The sequence below is a fragment of the Antechinus flavipes genome, chromosome 3, assembly GCF_016432865.1.
Source record: "Antechinus flavipes isolate AdamAnt ecotype Samford, QLD, Australia chromosome 3, AdamAnt_v2, whole genome shotgun sequence".
In the NCBI taxonomy this organism is placed as follows: domain Eukaryota; kingdom Metazoa; phylum Chordata; class Mammalia; order Dasyuromorphia; family Dasyuridae; genus Antechinus; species Antechinus flavipes.
Genome location: NC_067400.1, coordinates 598563387 through 598582992, shown reverse-complemented (window position 1 = coordinate 598582992; position 19606 = coordinate 598563387). Strand labels below are relative to the sequence as shown.

Genomic DNA, 19606 nt, shown 5'->3' with positions numbered 1-19606 from the left:
ACTACAAAGTAAACCAATTATATTGAAATAGAATTATAAAAAAGTTTATTTTTAAAATTAAAAAAATTAAAATTCATAGATCCCTAGGACACTGAAAGTTTAAATGACTTGCTTTGGATTCCTAAACCAGTGGTATCAGAGGTAGGACTCCAACGCAGCTCTTGTTGCCCCTAAGGCCAGCTCTCTATCCACTAGGCGATGTTGCTTTGAAAACTGTAAAGCCTTATGAAAATGTGACTCATGGTGATGTCATAAGTTTTGCTACAAAACTGTGGCTAGAAAGCTCAATACTGATCAGAGTTTTAGAAGTTAGAGATAAGTGATATCATGGTGTCATTGACTCGGCAACCCAGCCTTGGAGATAAGTACTGTTATTTGGGTTTTTTTGACTTTTTATTTTCAAAACATATGCACGGATAATTTTTCAACATTGACCCTCGCATAGCCTTGTGTTTCAGGAAAATCTAGAAAAATCTCTTCCCCCCACTCTCCCTTACATGTTTTATACAGGGTTTAACATGTTATATATAAATGTTAAATCCAATATGTGTAAACATATTTATAATGGTCTCGCTGCACAAGAAAAATCAGTCAAAAAGGAAAGAAAATAAAATGCAAGTGGGCAACAACAAAAAGAGTGGGAATGTTATGTTGTGATCCACCCTCAGTTCCCACAGTCTCTCTCTGGGTGCAGATGGCTCTCTCCATCACAAGATCATCGGAACTGGCCTGAATCATCTCATTGTTGGAAAGAGCCACGTTCCTCAGAATTGATCATCCTATAATATTGATGTTGCCGTAGTACTGTTATTTTTATTACTCTCTCTCTAAGTACTCCGTAGATTTGTGCCCTTGATCTGCCCCTTTCTTGGTCCCGGTTGGCTTGACTTGCCACTAGAGGGCATTCCTGCTCTTTGGATTGGCCCATGTCCTTTCCCCCATCTGCTAAATTCATAGTTAAGCATCTAATGGGCTTCTTGTCACCAGGATATGTCCATATCATTCTCCAGTTGATCTGTCCCCTTCTGCTCAGCACAGGCTTGTTTGGTGCCTTCCTTGAATCAGGGATTTATTATCAGTCAAACTGAATTGGTGCAAAAACCATATCAGTCCTGGATTTCTTCTTAAGTTTCCTCATTTAAAAAAAAAAAAAAATCATCTTCCCACCCCTGACATTTTCACTGGCTGTCTGCCATGTCAAGATTGCTTTGTCTCATCACCTCTGTCTAATGCTTTCCCTCTGTTAATAATCTCCATTCTATGGCTTCTTTATATATGATTCTTTGCTTATTGGCTCCCCCACGAGCTCTGTGAGGGCGGGGACGTCTTGTACCTTTCTTTGCATCCCTGGGGCATCCCAGTGCCAGCCTGCTTTTATCGGTCCATTGAGGCTATTATACCTGAGGTTCCTCCATGTTCTAAATCTCCGATCTTATGACAATTTCCCCCAAAATGGATTGTTTTAAAACCTCAGGATATTCTTGAACAACTAAAGCAGGTAGGCAGGTTGAGGACCACACAGGTAGGTTTTGTTGCCAATGAAGTGTCTAATCAGGCTTTTCTACATTTTTTTTTTTGCATACAGTTGAACAACATTATGCTTCCAACGTGCAGAAGAGTCAGCTTGTTCAGATGGACATTCGGATAGCCCGAAAGCTGCAAGATGTGGAAAATCAGGAAAGAGAACTGGGAAAATCTCACCAACAGAAAAAAATGTAGGGGACCACAGAGCCTTCTTCCGTCACCCCAGCTTTTCTGTTCCACAAATTCTTTGAATTCTTACCACCTATTTTTGTTTCTATAACTCCTATTAGTGGGGAGATGGAAAGAGAAGATTTGTCTTCATGACCCTATTTAGGCTTTTCTTGGCAGAAATACTAGAATGGTTTGCCATTTCCTTCTCCAGCTCATTTTGTAGTTGAGGAAACTGAAGTGGACAGGGTGAAGTCACTTGCCCAGGGTTACACAGCTAGTCTGAGGCCAGATTGGAACTCAGGTTTTTCTACTTCCAGGTCATTCTATTTCAATTATTTATTATTAATTATCCCCACCTGGTCCATCCCATAGTAGGTGCTTAATAAATGTTTGTTAATGGCTGGAAGCAGACCCAGAAGTTGGGTTATTACATCCCCACCTGGTCCATCCCATGGTAGGTGCTTAATAAATGTTTGTTAATGGCTAGAAGCAGACCCAGAAGTTGGGTTATTACATCCCCACCTGGTCCATCCCAATGGTAGGTGCTTAATAAATGTTTGTTAATGGCAAGAAGCAGACCCAGAAGTTGGGTTATTACATCCCCACTTGGTCCATCCCATGGTAAGTACTTAATAAATGTTTGTTACTGGAGGCAGACCCAGAAATCGAGTTATTACATCCCCACCTGGTCCTTCCCATGGTAGGTGCTTAATAAATGTTTGTTAATGGCTGGAAGCAGACCCTGAAGTTGGGTTATTTCTTTTGGGCCAGCAGGATTGTTTTCTGTTTAGAGATGTTCCTGCTCCTTGTATACCACGGTTGAAAATCAAACCTAAAATACAATGGGATGTATTTGGTTTGTCTTCCTCTTACCCATTCTTCTCACTGATATTTAGGGAAGAGAGTGACTCTGAGCTGGCTCGATCAATCCAGGAAGAAATTCAGAGAAAAGCAGAGGAGTGTCGTCAGAGAGAAGAAGATGATCAGGTATTGGATGGGATGGCCTCTGGCCCGCTGCTCTGCTCAGGTGGCTTCCCATTGAGATACCATAGTTTCAGAAGGAGCTAATAAGCTGGCAAACATTTAGAGGAAAACCCTGAAACCCAAGACATAAAATTCAGATTTCTGGTTCGAATTCCTTGCTAGAGAGAATGACTCTGTGTCTGGCTCAGTGACTCACGGACCAAAGCATGCCAGGTCCTTCTGCCCTCCACGATCACCCTAAGTCTGTCCGAGCTCATGTCTGTTGCTTCCATGACCCCCTCTATCCATCCCATTCTCTGCCGTCCCCTTTTCCTTTTGCCTTCAATCTTTCCCATCCACAGGGTCTTTTCCTTTGAGTCCTGCCTTCTCATCATGTGGACAAAGTATTTCCATTTCAGTCATTTGTCCAAGACTCACTTAAATGCCAATCTATCTGTATAGTCCTTGAGGAAGGCCCTTCCTTTACTAGAGTAGGGTTATAGCCTATCCTGGACAGCTTTCCATCCCTCCCATAAATCTGCCACAGAGGAGCCTCCCTTTATACACATTGAATTTCTGTGATACCAGCGCAATTCATAGGGAATTGGATTCCCTTTTTCAGTTTTCTTCTCTGTCCAGTGAAGGGATCAATGGAGACTTAGATTGTAAGCTCCTTGAGAACAGGGCCTATTTTGGGTCTTTCTTTATATCCCCAATTGCTTAGCATAATGTAAGCATTGTAAATGTTTGTTGATTGACTCACTCAAAGATTTCCTGAATCTATAATCCCATGACCACAACATAGAAAGGATTTAAGAAATACTTGTGGATTGAAGATGTCTATGATTTATCAACCTGAAAGATGATGACTCTTCTGGATTATTATTGATAATAACAGTCTATATGCTGCTTTAACATTTGCAAAATACTTTCACATATATTGTCTCATATGAGCCTTACAACAACACTGTGAGGTAGATGTTACAGGATAATAATCCTGTTTTACAGATGAAGAAATCAAGGCTTAGAGAGGTTAAATGACTTAGAGGATTCTAGGAAGGAAGGAAATAAGCATTTATTAAATGCCTACTATATAATACAAGCTGTGCTATGTACTTCATAAATATTATCTCATTTGATTCTTACAACCACCTTGGGAAGAAAGTGCTATTATGATTCCCATTTTATAGCTGGGGAAATTGAGGCAGTCAGGGGTTAAGTGATTTGACAATTAGTAAGTATCTGAGGCTGGATTTGAACCCAGCTCTTTTTGATTCAAAGGTCCAGAAATCTATATATAAGGACATCCAGCCACTGGTGATCCTTTACTGAAATAACTTCTTCAAATAATTTCTGCATTTCTATCTCCTAATCTATAAAATGGACATGGAAGCAGGAGGGCACAGAGACATAAGAATGGGTTCCATTCTTATTTTCTTGTATTTATTACCTGGGTGACTTTAGGATTTTTCTGGGCCTCAGTTTCCTGCTCTGTAAAATGTTGTTGTACTAAATAATCATTCCTCTTCGATCCCTTCTAGCTCAATTATTATCATTCTATTTTATTCAATTCAAAAAGCATTTATTAAGTGCCTACTGAATGCTAGGCACTGTTGTAAGTACTGGCAGCACAAAAAGAAGGCAAAAGACAGTCCCTGACATCAAGGAACCTTCAGTCTAATGGGGGAGACAACATGAGGATAAATATACATGAACTAAGTGATAAAAAATATAAATAGGGATTAATTAAAGACCAAAAATACTGGAATTAAGAGGGATTTTGATAATAACTCTGATAATGCATTTCATTTCCCCTCATGGGTTACAATGACAAAAAATTAATAAGCCATCATCTCATACCTTGGATTTTGTTGTATGAATCACCATATTTATTTTAGGATTTGGTAAACTTTAGGAATATGAACACATGGTAGTTCATCTTCACTGTCCCCTTGTGGTGAAAGTTCTTTATAGCCCTCATTTCCTTCAACTTCCTCTTCATTATTTTGTTTTGCTTTGTTTTATGAAGAAATCTGAGTCAGAGATTTAGAATCAGAACCACTGCTATTATAGTAATGAGAAAATTGAGACCAAGAGAGTCCTCAAAGTCACCAAGTCCTTAAGTTTCGGGTTGGGATTTGAACTCAGGATTTCTTCAGCTCCAGAACTGCCTAGCACATAGTAGGTGTTTAATAAATGTTTATTAATGGATGGTTCTCAAATTGTACCATTGTGAATTCTTACAGAAGGATTTTAGGACCTTAGAGGTAGCAAGAAGATTGCAACATGCAATTTTGCTCCCTTTCCACAGTGTCCTGATGCCCAATGGATAGAGCACTGAGTCTGGAGGAAGGACAACCTGAGTTCAACTCCTTCCTTAGACTTGTACTAATTCTCTGACCTTGAGAAAATACTTACCCCTCTCTGCCTCAGTTTTCTCACCTGTAAAATAAGGATAGTAAGAATGCCTGGAAATGGTGTTTATAAAGCACTTTTCAAACCTTCAAGGACTAGATAAATATTATTGCTGTTGTTATCAGTATTAGGTCCATCACCTTTGGGAGGAGCTGACCAGCTAAGTCTGTGAATTGGTGATGGACTAAATTCTCTCTTTTTTAAGACTGTTATCCTAAATTGAGAGTGTAGGAAAAAAAAAATACAGTTTATGGGGCTATACTGTTCACGTGGCTCATTTATCATTCAGAGTTTTGCCTGAGAATTGCTGTTCATAGAGTGGTAACCAGCAAAATCTGACCATCCCCAAAATGGATGTGACAATTCTGTAATTTGTAAATATGACATCTCAAAAAAAAATTTTACATCTTAGATTCTCAGGTATAAGAATCTTAGATTTTGAGTTGGAAGAAAACTTTGGGGTCAGTGAGTGAACCCCTTCACTTTACAGATAAGGAAACTGACTGTGATAATTCCAGATCACACAGGGGTCTGAGGCGGGCTTTAAGTTCAGGGCTTCTTGACCTCACGTTTAATGCTTTAACTCTTATTCCGCTCTATCTCTCAAGGACTCAGCATAATAATTCTTGATTACCATGATACACAGCTAGATGGCACTAGACCACAATTTTCTCATAAACCACAAGTCTCCTGTTCCTAAAATTTACCACATCCAAAAACAAATGTGGTGAGAACATATTGACTTGGAAAACCACAAGTTAACATTATCTATGTTGGATTGTATTATTTTAGTTATTTTGTTAAATATTTTCGGGCTTTTGGGGAGTTTTACACTGGAAGAGAAATAGTATGTTCTTGCATCCTCTTGCTGACTTCATTACTTTCCTTTGGATGGGATCCACCTCATCAGTGTCTGCCTTATTATGATGGAAAGAGTCCCTGATCTGGAATTGAAGGATCTGGGTTCAAATTCTGACTCTATCACTTACTTAGCTGTGTGACCTGGAGCAAAATGCTGAATGTCTCTGAATGTTTTCTTAGGAGGGAAAGAAGTAGGGGGAAAGGGAAGATTAAAAAAAAAAAAACCTTAAAATAGATATGCTTAATTAAGCCAAATATCTTTTAAAAAATATCATTCTCCATGTCATATCTGTGACTTCTCTGTCAGGAGGCAGGGATGCTTGACTTTGTACCATCACGCAGGGTACAAAACACAGCCTGGTGATGTGATGAGGTTACACCGATGACTTCAGACTGATAAGGAAGCTCTTGAGAGCTGTCTTCTGAGTGTTTTGGTTTATTGCTTTTCCTTCTAATTTGTTTTCCTTCTGTCACAGGAAATAGCCAAGCAATTGCAAGAGTTAGAAGAAGAAGCATCTTCCTTTCCGAGCTCCCACAGCACAAGAGGTAGGGAGCGTGAGAGAGAAATCAGAAATGAATCCATCTCCACCTGCTGGTAGTTGCTTATTTGTTCATGATCAATTTTTATCGGTATCTTTGTTTTTTTTTTTTTTTTTTTTCCCATTGCTGACATTTCCTAACCTAATTCATCCCTTAGCATGAAAAAGAGGAGGAAAAAAAAAGATTTTAAAATACAGCAAAATTAACCAAAATTTTGAAAAAGAGTGATATTATTCTTAGAGTTTCATACACATAGTCCCACACTTCTTCAAAGAAATAGGAGCCATCATTGGGCAGGGAATGCCTTCTTATATCAATTCTTAAGATCCAAGTCGTCATATTCTAAAACATTCATGTGGAAAAGTGTCCCATATAAGAGAAATGTGTATCATAACAATTCTGAGCTTTCACCTTACACTCCCCCAAAATGGCAAAGATGCCAAAAGGTAGGGAACTGAATTATACATATTTCACAACTCCAATAGAAATGGAGGCCACTAACCTGGACATAAGGATCCCTGCGGACCACATATTGACTTACCTTTAAAATGTAACATTATCTTTTTAATATATTTTTTATTTATTTTGTTAAATATTTCCCAGTTATATTTTAAAATTTTTTTAATTTTAATTTTCAACATTTATTTTTGTAAAATTTTGAATAGTTGGTGGCACAGTGAATGAGAGCTCTGGGTCTGGAGTTAGGAAGTTCTGAGTTTTATAATTTTATAGGAGGTGGTACATACTATTAACCCCCCATTTTAGAGATGAGGAAATTGAGGCAAACATGTCCAGAATTGCACAGCAAGTGTCTGAGGGCTGATTGGAACTCAGAAGTCTTTTGGTTGTACAGATGAGGAAATTGGAGACCCAGGATGTACTGCCTTGTCCAGAGTCACCCAGGGAAAAGATTGGATCAGAATGGAAACCAAGTCCTCCAACTCCAAAGACCAAGCTGTTTTCATTTACCTAGTTTGGGGAAGATCAGAGGGACAGACAGAGAGAGAGAAACAGCGAGACAGAGACAGACAGACAGAGAGACAGAGATAGATAGAGACAGGCAGAGACAGAGACAGACAAAGAGAGACAGAGATAGAGAGAGAGAGAGAAAGAGAGAGAGAGACAGAGAGACAGAAAGAGAAAGAGAGAGAGAAAAGTCTAGACCTGAGATTTTATATATATAGGGAATTCCTAGTAAGGGAGTTTCCTCTGTTGATATAGACTGGTTCCTTATATGTGACTTATAGTCTTAAAGTAAACAGCATTAAGGACTTCATCTCTTTTGGTTGGGGGCCATTTCTTTACATGTCTAAGATCCATTGAGGAAAGTTCTTGCTATCTGAAGGAAGATGAGCTCTTCTACAGATCAAAGAGTACAGAGCATGTTGTTGATGGGCATATAGCTTGTCTGGGTCAGAGATAGGACTACAGTTGAGGTGTTTCCATGCTCCAAAGCTGACTTTCTATCTAAAAATAATTTATACATGTGGCTAAAAACTCCCCTCCTTGAAGACTGAATGTAAATCAACACTTGTTTTTTCCTTCTGTTTTTTCCCCTCTCTTCTTTCTTCTGTTTTTTTTTTTTCCTCTCTTGTGGTTTTTCCCTTTTGCTCTGATTTTTTTCTCCTAACATGATTCATATAGAAATGTGTATTTTTAAAAAATTAATGTACATGTGTAACCAGAAAAAAAAACAATAAAAAAGGGAAAAATCCTTCCTTTCTTTAGACACAAAAATCAGAGCAGGATGCCAGATGGGATCAAACTCAAATAGAAATGGGAGTCACTCACTTGGACATAAGGGTCCCTGTGGGCCACATGTTGATTTACTTTTAAAATGTAACATTATCTTTTTTTTATATTTTTATTTATTTTGTTAAATATTTCCCAGATACATCTTAAATTTTTTTTAATTTTAATTTTCAACATTTATTTTTGTAAAATTTTGAGTTCCAAATTTTTTTCTTCCTCCTTCCCTTATCAAGATAGCAAGCAATTTGATATAGACTAAATATGTTCAATTTTTTAAACATATCTCCATATTTGTCATGTTGTACAAGAAAAATTAGATCAAAAGGAAAAAACATAAGAAAAAAACAAGCAAACAAAAACAAAGATAAAAAATACTATGCTTTGGGGCATAGTACCTCAGCAAAAAAAAAAAAAAAAAAAAAAGTACTATGCTTTGATCCACATTCAGTCTCCATGATTCTCCCTGTGGATATGGATGCTATTTTCCCAACTCTGTTGGAATTGTCTTAGATCAACGTATTGCTGAGAAGAGCCAAATCTTTCATAGTTGATCGTCACATAATCTTGCTGTTACTGTGTACAGTGATCTGATCCTGCTCATTTCACTCAGCATCAGTCCATGTAAGTCTCTCCAGACCTCTCTGAAATCCTGCTGATCATTTCTTACAGAACAATAGTAGTGCATAGCATTCATGTACAATAATTTATTCAGCCATTCCCCAACTGATGGGCATCCACTTGGTTCCCAGTTTCTTGCTGCCACAAACATTTTTGCACATGTGGGTCCCTTTCCTTCTTTTAAATCTCTTTGATATATAAGTCCAAAAGTGACTCTTTTTGGATCAAAGCTATGCAATTTTCTTGCCCTTTGGGCATAGTTCCAAATTGCTCTTCAGAATGGCTGGATCAGTTCACAACTCCACTAACAATGCATCCCAGTTTTCCCACATTCCCTCCAAATTTATCATTTTTTTCTGTCATCTTAGTCAATCTGATGGATGTGAGGTGTACCTCATACATACAAAAAAAATTTAATTTTCATTTCTCTAATCAATAATAATGATTTAGGGCATTTTTTTTCATATGACTGGCTTTAATTTCTTCATCTGAAAATTGCCCAGTTGCATTTTGATCTGATTGAAGCAGCACTCAGGGATCCCCTGGGCCATGGGTTTGATACCTCCGCTCTAGACATTCTTTCTTCAATCTTACTTGACGTTGATGGCTATGATTGTTTCCTCTTGCTCAGATGTGAATCACTCCGAACATAGCGACACAGACCACCTAAACTGGCAAATGGCTGAGCTGGAACTCCAAAGTCAAGAGCAACTCCAACAAGATGAAGAATTGGCCTGGAGATTGCAAGAAGAAGAGGAGACTCATATAGTAGGTGCAGAAAAGTTCTTGGCCCACACATTTTTCTTGATCATTTCACCAAAAAGTGGAATTTTTTCTTTTTCTCGGTCAGTCTCCAAACTTTTAAAATTATACAACCCTCTCAGTAAAAATCCTCAAGCTCACACACCTAATATGTTTCCTTATTATATAAATGCATTTATATACTAATAATTATGTGCATTATAAAACTTAGAGAATAACAATTTTTAAAGGATGAGACAAAGATGACATAGATGTTGATCCTGGAGGCACTAGGGAATCACTGGAGTTTGTTGAATAGCAGGAGATGAGATGCTCAAACCTTTACTTGGGAAAATCACTTTGGCAGTTGAGTGGATTCGATGGAAATAGATGGAAGTTGAATTAGGAGGCCATTTGTAGAGTCCAGGTAGGAGATGAGGATCTGTACGAGGATACACTATGAGGGGAGAAAATATACATATTTTCACATATAGGGAGGTTAAAATTGATGGGATATGGAGGTTGAAGGAAAATGAAGAATCAAAGATGATATTGGGCTGGTGAGTTTGGGTGACTGGGAGGATAGGAGTGTCCTCGATAGAAATAGGGAAATTTGGGGCGGGGGGGAATGGAAATGGAGGGAAAAAATAAAATGGAGCTTGTGATCTAGTTCATAACCCACCCATACCTGCACTTTCTAAATGAGTCATTTTAGCCCACCCTAACCCAAAAGGAAATGGTGCAGAAAAAGGCCGTGCTGTGGAGTTTCCCAGTGGTACCTGTATCACCATTGCTGTGGGTTCCAAGGTAGCAGTGGTTAGTTTATAACTGACCAAAGGGCCAGCAGCCAGCTCAGAACTAGGCTGGTTGGGAAATACCCAGGGAGGTTGGGGGTGAAGTAAAGTAGATTTTAGGGGATACAGACAAGCATATGTTAGAGATAAACCCCACCAATGTCTACTGCAAGTAGAGTGGGATGTGATCTTTCTTCCCACTTTCAAGTATTGATCATACATTTCTTGGGATCGGTTAAACACCTTCACTTCCCTTTTTTTCACTACCATTTTTACTTTAACTATTTAAAAAGAAAACCAAAACCTAGTGTACCCAAATCTCTATGGTTGAAGAACTCTTCTGCGCTCTCTTTGCCTCCCTAGCACCTCCCTATCACTTTGTCTGGCCCACAGAAAGCCCTTAATAATGCTGGTTGAATTGATGCCATTTGTTTTCTTAAGGGAATATCCTTAGCTATTATTATTAGTTATTATGATTATTACTCCAACAGTGAAGATTTTACTCCCCTATTTCTTTTCATTCAAGTTCAAAAATCCTTGAAATCTTTCCATGGATACTTTTGGGGTCTGTGAGCCTCAAGTTAAGAAGTTCTGCTCTCAACAATGGGCTTTAAAATGCCCTCAAATTATCCATGACATTCCCAAATATTATGTTCTCCAAGAATCTTGTAAATGCACATGGGAGATGACTTGTTTTAAGGTTTCATCTGACTTTCCCATGTCGAATGCTTTTTTACAACCAACAAAAAAATCACCAAAAAGGATCTCATGTTCTTCATCCCTCAACCTTTCTATTATGTGATTATCAAGAGGTTGAAAAAGATAATTTGCAATCAGTTTTGAAGTGTTGGAAATTATTTTCTCCAGTTTTATGCCTCAGTTTAAAACCACAAACCAGGGATTGATTTATTGCTTTGTTGACAACAAAGTCTTAAAAGTGATGGAGAAAATGGTCATGATGTATATTAAACTTAAAAGTTATGTCCTACATGCATTTTTGATTGTTTTTGAGAAGCTGGTTATTAAATATTAAGCAACACAACCCTGGGTCTTATCCAACCCTATCATTTTACAGATGAGGGAATTAAAGCCCAGAGGAACTAAATGATTGGGCTAAGGTCACCCAGATGACAGTGGCCAAACTGAGCTTCAAACTAGTGGATGAGAATGAAGTAGTTAGCCCAAAGTCTTAGAGAAGGAACTTCAACTTTGAAGGCCCAAGAGTCCACATCACAGAGATCTGAGTAGATCTGTAGAGCAGAACGAGACTGGGAGACTGAGTCCCACCTTTGATTCTGATATTGAGTGGGGAAAAAGGCCTAGGGTTATAATCAAGTTGTATTTATCTGAAGGAAATGGGATAATCCAAGTGATCTTAAGAGTTGCAAGAATATCTAACTGGGGGTTCTGGATCTTTTGGCTTCCCCAAATCCCTTTGGACAATCTGGTGAAATCCCAGACTCATGAATCATATCTTTAAGTGCGTAAAATAAAATATCTGAGATTACAAAAGAGTTGGAGTTAGGAAAAAGGAAGATGCCTTTTTTTTTAATTCCAAGTTCATAAACTTTTTATTTGTACCTTGGGGTTCTGTACACCTCTAGTTAAGCACGATGGACTTTAAAAGGCTCTTAAATCCCTTTATGTTCTCAGAATGAGCAGCCTTCAGTTCAAGTGGTGCACTTTTTTTTATTTTCCTGTTTGCATCCACTTGATAACAAAGCTCAGTTTTAATTTTGTGTCATTGCTTAGTTTCTGGCTCAAATAGACTCTAAGGAGCTTTGTGTTCTCCTGTACCTGAAGTTTGATGGTTAGATTTCCTCTTTTTTTCTTTCTCTCTATGAACACTGACTTAAGGTCTTTAGGCCTCAGGCCACAGTTTCCCTCCCTCTTATCTAGAAGTCATAAATAGGCTATAACCTATCTATAGAAATGAACAGAATTTTTCTATCCTCGAAATTTCCTTTGCTGATGAAACCACAGTTCCTGCATGTATTTGCATTTATTTTAGTACTTTAAAAGCTCTGTTATTTCATCCCTCCTGAGTCACCTTCTGTCCATGCAGACCACAATTCATCCTTGCTTTACATATCATAAACTTAGAGCTGGAAAAAAGACCCCAAAGAACACAGATCCAGAGTAGGAATTCTTCACCTTTTTTATATCATGGAAGCTATGAACAATCTGGAGAAGCCCAGGGGATGCTTCTTAGAATCATGGTTTTAAATGCATAAAACAAAATACATCAAATTACAAAGGAAACCAATGATATTGAAATATAGTTATCAAAACATATTATTTATTCCTACAATTGCAAAGGAACCTAATAATATTGAAATATAGTTATAAAAATCTTTTACATGTGATATTGAAATATAATGATCAATTATCATTTTATATAGATATAGGATTACAAAAGATATCAATGATATTGAAAGATAATTATCAAAATATTTTAACAAACAAATTCACAGGCCTCTGGTTAAGAACCACTTGTATCGAGTTAGAAAGGCCATTTAATTTGGACTGTGCTGGAGAAAGCTTAACTACAAATAAATAAATAAACAAATAGATAGATAGCCAAGTAAATAAATAATTGAATAAATAAATAAATAAATGTAAATATGTATATATTTGGTAGAGACAATTGGGGTTAAGTGACTTGCCCAAGGTCACATAACTGGGAAGTATTAAGTGCCTGAGGCTGCATTTGAACTCAGGTCCTCCTGACTTTAGGCCCTCTAGATGCATCTTAACTATTAACTATGTTTTCAATATAAGCATTTACAAATCAGAAATTGACAAATGCTATAAATTAAGCCTTGATTTGTTGTTTTGTTGAGCATAAAGACCTAAGAAAGTGATGGAGAAAATGTTTAAAATGCTAATAAAACTTAAAAGTGTGTCTTGTGTACATTTTTTTTTTTTGAGGAAGGGGTTGAATTGATTATTAAATATTTACCAACAAAACATCATCTAATCCAACCCTTTGGTTTTTTAGTTGACCATCAGGGCCAAAGTGATTGGGGCCAAGGTCACATAGGTGACAATGACTGACCTAGGCTTTAAACCCATTTATTTTAACTCCCAATCTAATTCTTCTTCCAGCATACTATGTTAGCTAGCTTCCAAAATTCATTTGTTGTTGTTCATTCATTACATTCATTTCTGATTCTTCATGATCCCATTTGGGGCTTTCTTGGCAAAGATGCTGGAGTGGTTTTCCATTTCCTCCTCTAGCTCATTTTTATAGTTGAAAAAACTGAGGAAAACAGGGTTAAGTGATTGCTGAAGATCCCACAACGTCTGAGGCCGGATCTGAACTCATGAGATGAATTTTGCTGATTCTATGCCCAGTTTCTTTCCCTGTGCCTCCAAACTTCATTACCTTGTAGAAAATTTCTTATATTTAAATTTTTTTGAGCCTCCTGAGGCTGATGCTGGGCATATGCACTGAGTCATTCCAACTTGGGGTTCCCCTCGCCCCACATCTTGGGGTTCACTGATAGAGCCTTCAAGAATGTCAGGCTCACTTCCAGGAGATCTTGACATGAAGGATTCATAATGTTCAGTAGGTAGGGTGTAATTAATGGGCAAGAGGAAAGCATACTAACCGTAACTTCTCATTTCTTGCCAGAGAACAAGAAGGAATCGGGAGCGCAATGATGACTATCGCACTGCACAAGTGGCCCAGGATGAGGTGAGGGCAGAGACTTTAGCTGCCATCTTTTCTTATGCTTCATTCTTAGGACCAGATTGGTTCTGTAGATAGAATCTACTCTGAGAACATGTTGATCATCTTTTATTCTTGAAGACAACCAGTAGTATTACAATGATGTCTCTTGGGGAAGATATTTCAATATTATTGGGCTAGATCAGTAATTCCCAACTCTTTTTGTACCAGGAACCCCTTTCATAATAACAACAAAAATATGTTGTGAACCCTTACAGTAATTAATCTGCAATTCATAACATTATTTAATTATTTACTGCTTAAGTCGCCATTAAAGGATGTTTTAGCATGAATATCTTCAACCACCATCATGACTAAATAAGAACCACAGCCTATTTTTCTCAAATGGAAGTTATAGATTATTAGACTCTAAGAAATGAAGAATAGAAAGATTTAGAGAAACATGGAAGACTTACATGAAGTAAAGCAGAACCAAAAGAACCATATACCCAGTGACCACAACAACATAAAAATAACTTCTAGAGGCAGTAATCTAGAGCCAAATACAGTTTTTTGTATTGTTGGTATTGTGCCCAAAATTAAAATTCACAACCCTCTTTCCCAGCAGTCAACAGAAACAGATCTGATCAGGTCATTTTTTTGCTTCAAGATTTAAGGTTCTCTATTGACCATCAATAAAAACTCTTTGTTTAGCACTTAAAACCAATCTTGCTCCATGCTATCTTTCTAGGCTGATTTACAAATTTCTCTTTTTAATAGTTAATCATTCAACAGTCATTTGTAAACACCTGCTATGTTCTAGGCACTGTGCTAGGTGCCAAAGGGTTTTTATTTATTTATGTACTTATGTTATTGTTTCCTTTTATTGTTCTGCCTCAGTTTCCCTAAGTTGTTCTGCCTCAGTTCTTTGAATTGTTCTGCCTCAATCTCCCTGGTTGCCACCCCCCACTTCCTAACCATTAGGATTGAAATAATTAGGGCTGGGAGCCCTGACCATTGGCATTCCATAGAGCCATAAATTGCAGATAAATTACTTAGAGACACGCTTACATATCTCTTAAGTTCCAGAGTTTCTGTCTCTAGTGACTACCCCCTTCACTCCCAATTTATCAGAATTTATGATCCTACCCCCAACCTGTCAGAACCAAACTGATGATCCTGTCCTGGAAATTCCCATCTTTTACCAGTGTTCGGACTGCACCCCTTGCCTTTATCTCCCCTGATCATTTGGAGTCATATACAAATCATTGGAATCTCATATTTGATATGGCATTCTTTGAGACAAAGTCCAATTCAGCCCTGAAGGCAGAATGGATTCTGCTCTGCCTCCAGACTATCTCTCCCTCTCAGAAACCCAAATAAAGTATTAAAAACTCTCTAATCTCTATCTTGCCTCAATTTCTCTGATATTACATTATAAGAGTTTATATATTTATTGTGACTTGGTGAGAAGAAGGAGAAGAACAAGAACAAGAACAAGAAGAAGAGAGAGAAGGTGGAGGAGGAGAAAGACAAGGTGAGGGAGGAAGAAGTGGAGGAGGAAGAAGAAGTGGAAGAGAAAATAGAAATGGAAGAAAAAGAGAAAAAGAAGAAGAAATAGAAGAAGAAGGAGGAGGAGGAGGAGGAGAAGAAAAAGAAGAAGAAGAAAACAAAATATACTCTGATTCTTTGCAGATAAGAAAATATAAGACAATTCTCTTTTACCTGTTGTTGGTAAGAGGAAGGAAGGGAGGAAGCGAAAGAGAAGCGAAGGGAAAATTATTGATAAATACCTACTGTGTGCCAGGTACTATGTTAAGAAAAGAAAGGAATCTTGCAAAAGAAAAGAATTGTAGATAGTTTTGCAAAACTCTATAATAAAGCTCTATCTCAGCTAAAGGCATCAGCTAAGTCTGAAAGTGGAAGTGATGGATAGCACCACTGCTACTGAAAAGCGGGTCTGCTTTGAAGGAGAAGATCAACCAGACAGGCTGAGAAATCATGCCCATTGAGATGTTAGTCAAACACAGAATGGATCAGCTAGACTTGGAAGTATAGATATTTCTTCAAGACAGAGCTTTTATGGAAAGACTCGAGATAACAAAAACTGAAGCCTACAAGAGTTATGAGCTGCCCTGGCCACTTGTTCCCTATATTTTTATTTTAGTAACCCTGGGAATTCACATAGGTATCCACTCTCTATTTATTTATTTATTTATTTTGCTGCGGCAATTGGAGTTAAGTGACTTGCCCAGGATCATACAACTAGAAAGTATTAAGTGTCTGAGACCAGATTTGAACTCAGGTCCTCCTGGGGTCCACTCTTTGAATGGACTCTGAGTGCACTGATAAGAGAATGTAATTGAGGTGTGTGGGTAAAATTGCATACAAAAATTATGTTTGCTTTATATTTTCAATAAATGTCATGGTTAAGATTGAGAAATAGTACTGATTTATTCATGAAAGTACACTGCTGGGAACTATGTGAGATATTGTATTGTTAGTAATGATTATCCACAAGGATTACCTTTAGGGTCCATAGAGTAAAAGTAGTAGTTGCATGGGGAACCACCCTGGGGACCCCCTCAATTTGCCAGCATGGATTCAAGTGGGATGAACCAGCCATCTTCAACCTAGGAAGACTCAATCAGCATTAACATCAACAATAATGACAACTAACATAGCAATTGTCTCCATGCTAAGCTCTTTACAACTACTCTCTCATTTGATCTTTGCGACAGTCCTGGGAGACAGTTACTATTATCATCCCCATTTTACAGTTAAAGCTATTCCTGCACTGTACAAGGAGATGATCCTATAACTGGGGGATCAGAAAAGGCTCCATGTAGCATATACGTGGTGCTTGAGCTGAGTCTTGAGGGAAAAAAGACGTTCTATAAGGGGCAGGTGAAGAGGGAGTGCATTCCAGGCATGGAGGAAGACCAGTACAAAGGCACTGGTGGGATGTCAGCTCTCTGAGGGCAACGAGTCATACCCAGAATCTACAGAAGAGAAACTTAACAAGTGCTTGTTGAATATAATTGAGCAGCAGCCTATTTCTCTTTAATCAATGTACTTTATAAAGGTTTTTTTTTGTCTATTTGTTGGGAAATATCTATTGCATTATTTAAAGAAGATACAACAAATACTTTCCAATATGTTTCCAAGTGAAAATCTTCACCTTAGAGGATGAGGACAAGAGTGGGACAGGCTAGACAGGAAGGAATCTACATTAAGGGGGAATAATCACCTTGATGACATAAATCCATCTAAGGATTGTGTCAAAACAAAATATACCTGGAGATTCAATACAAAAAAGGAAAGAAGGAAGAAAGGAAAGAGTGAGGTAAGGAAGAAAGGAAAGAAGGAAGGGAGGAAGGAAGGAAGGAGAAAGGAAAGAAGGAAGGACAGAAGAAGAAAGGAAGGAAGGAAGGAAGGAAAGAAGGAAGGGAGAAAGGAAGGAAAGAAGGAAGGAAGGAAGGAAGGAAGGAAGGAAGGAAGGAAGGAAGGAAGGAAGAAAAGGAGAAAGGAAGGAAGAAAGGAAGGAAGGAAGGAAGGGAGGAAGGGAGGAAGGGAGAAAGAAGATGAAAAGAAAAGGCATTCTGTTAATGAACCTACTAGAGCCAGACCTGATCTTCATTATGATTTAACCTCTCAGTAGCCTAAGCAATCCTTGAGATTCTAAATTACAGACAAATTGCTGATCTGAATCAGTAGAGGTTTTCTACACTGAGAATTCCATAAGTCAATGACAGCATAGACTGAACTCAATACAGGTAGGGAAGGCAACACAAAGAAAACATTGAAATGGGCTAACAGAATGAGGTTTATAAAGCCTGCCTATGTGGGTCTCAGGAAGTCTTAATGTATATTTTTAAGTCAGATGGTTAACAGCTCCAAGTTGGAGGAAAAGGTATATAGACAGTGGAAAGAATTTAATGGAAAGAATCCTAGACTGGGAGTGAGAGGATCCAAGTTCAAATCCCAGCTCTGTGACATTGGAAAAATCGCTCCATATGCTCTTCACTGTCTTTTCACTTCAGTTTCTTTGTCAAGTGAAGAGATTGGAATAGGTGGCTCCTGAGGCTATTCTTAGGGCAACTAGATGGCACAGTGGGTAGAGTGAGTAGAGTGTCAGCCTTGGAGTCAAAAGGACCTAATTCAAATTCAGCCTCAGACTTTTATTAGCTGAATGACCCTGGGCGGGTCACTTACCTCAGTTTCCTCATCTATAAAATGATATGAAGACAGTGACAAATCACTGCAGCATCTTTGCCAAGAAAACCCCAACTGGGTTTTCTCAGAGAGTGAGATGTGAGTGAAATGACTTAACAACAAGAAGTTCTTTTTTTTGTCTCTGATCCCTTTGCCTTTGATCTCTTTTTTTTCCCCAGGAGATTGCCAGGTACATGCAAGATCAAGAGCTGAAGTACCATCAGAGAGAGGTTCGGGAATGGGAGCTAAGAAGGGAAAGCAGAAGCGGAAGCCTCAGTTTCTCTGAACAAAGGCAGAGCAGGAGCAAGAAGGTGGGTCACAGTGTTTTTCTTTCGAGATCTTCAGTCCTCTTCCAAATCTCTGGCATTCACCCAAGAAAACAGAACCAGTAGATAAAATCAAGTCAGTAAGCATTTATTAATCACTTACTACATACCAGGCCCTTCACTGAGCATCGGAAACACAAAGAATGGCAAAAGACTGTCCCTGATCACCAGAATTTGTGAATCTAATGGGAGAGGCGATATGCAAACAATTATGTACATACAATACACATACAGGATAAGTTGGAGCTAATCTCAAAGGGATTTTTAAAAAATTAAATCAATTTATCATTTGTTAAACACTTATCACATTAGATGTTGAGGAGAGAACAAAAACCAAATCCCTCACTTTAAGGGATTTGCATTGAAGGCACTAAGTTTATTTTTTTCTCAATAGTATTTTATTTTTCCAAATACATGCATTGATAGTTTTCATCATTTATTTTTGTAAGACTTTGTGTTCCAAATTTTTCTCCCTCCCTTCCTTATCTTCCCCCTCCCCAAGACATCAAGTAATCTGATACAGATTAAATATGTGCAATCTTTTAAACTATTTTTCCACATTTGTTATGTTAGGCAAGAAAAATCAGACTGAATCGGGGGGAAAAATATGAGAAAAAAAATAAATAAACAAAATAAAAATGGTGAAAATGTTATGCTTCAATCCACATTCGGTCTCCATATGCAGATGGCATTTTCCATCCCAAGTCTATTGAAATTGAAGACATTAAGTTTAAAGAGTAATGGAAAAGGCTTCTAGTAAAAGGTGGGATTATGGTTGGGGCTTGAGGGGAGCCCAAAGGAAGAGAGGAGGAAGGAAAGGGGTCCAAGAGTGGGGGCGGACAGCCAATGAGAATATTCCCAGTCCAGAGATAAAGTGTCCCGTACAAGGATGACAAAAGAGACCAGTGTCCCCAGATGACAGGATACTTAGAAGCTGTGAGCCATAGGAAGACGAGAAGTAGGAAGGGAAAAAGACACTAAGGGCTTTAAAAGCCAGCTGGGCTCTTTGTACT

At 38.1% G+C, this 19606-nt stretch overlaps 1 protein-coding gene across 1 annotated transcript in view; it reads left to right on the top strand.

The window, feature by feature from the left end:
- The window catches only part of LOC127555916 (coiled-coil domain-containing protein 50-like), a 53088-nt gene that overhangs the window by 22525 nt on the left and 10957 nt on the right, over nt 1–19606 (top strand). Inside the window, exons 3-8 of the mRNA XM_051988646.1 lie at nt 1586–1715; nt 2592–2682; nt 6411–6480; nt 9476–9612; nt 14017–14079; nt 18447–18578. Coding sequence (XP_051844606.1) covers nt 1586–1715; nt 2592–2682; nt 6411–6480; nt 9476–9612; nt 14017–14079; nt 18447–18578 — 623 coding nt within the window. The remainder of the gene's footprint in view (nt 1–1585; nt 1716–2591; nt 2683–6410; nt 6481–9475; nt 9613–14016; nt 14080–18446; nt 18579–19606) is intronic.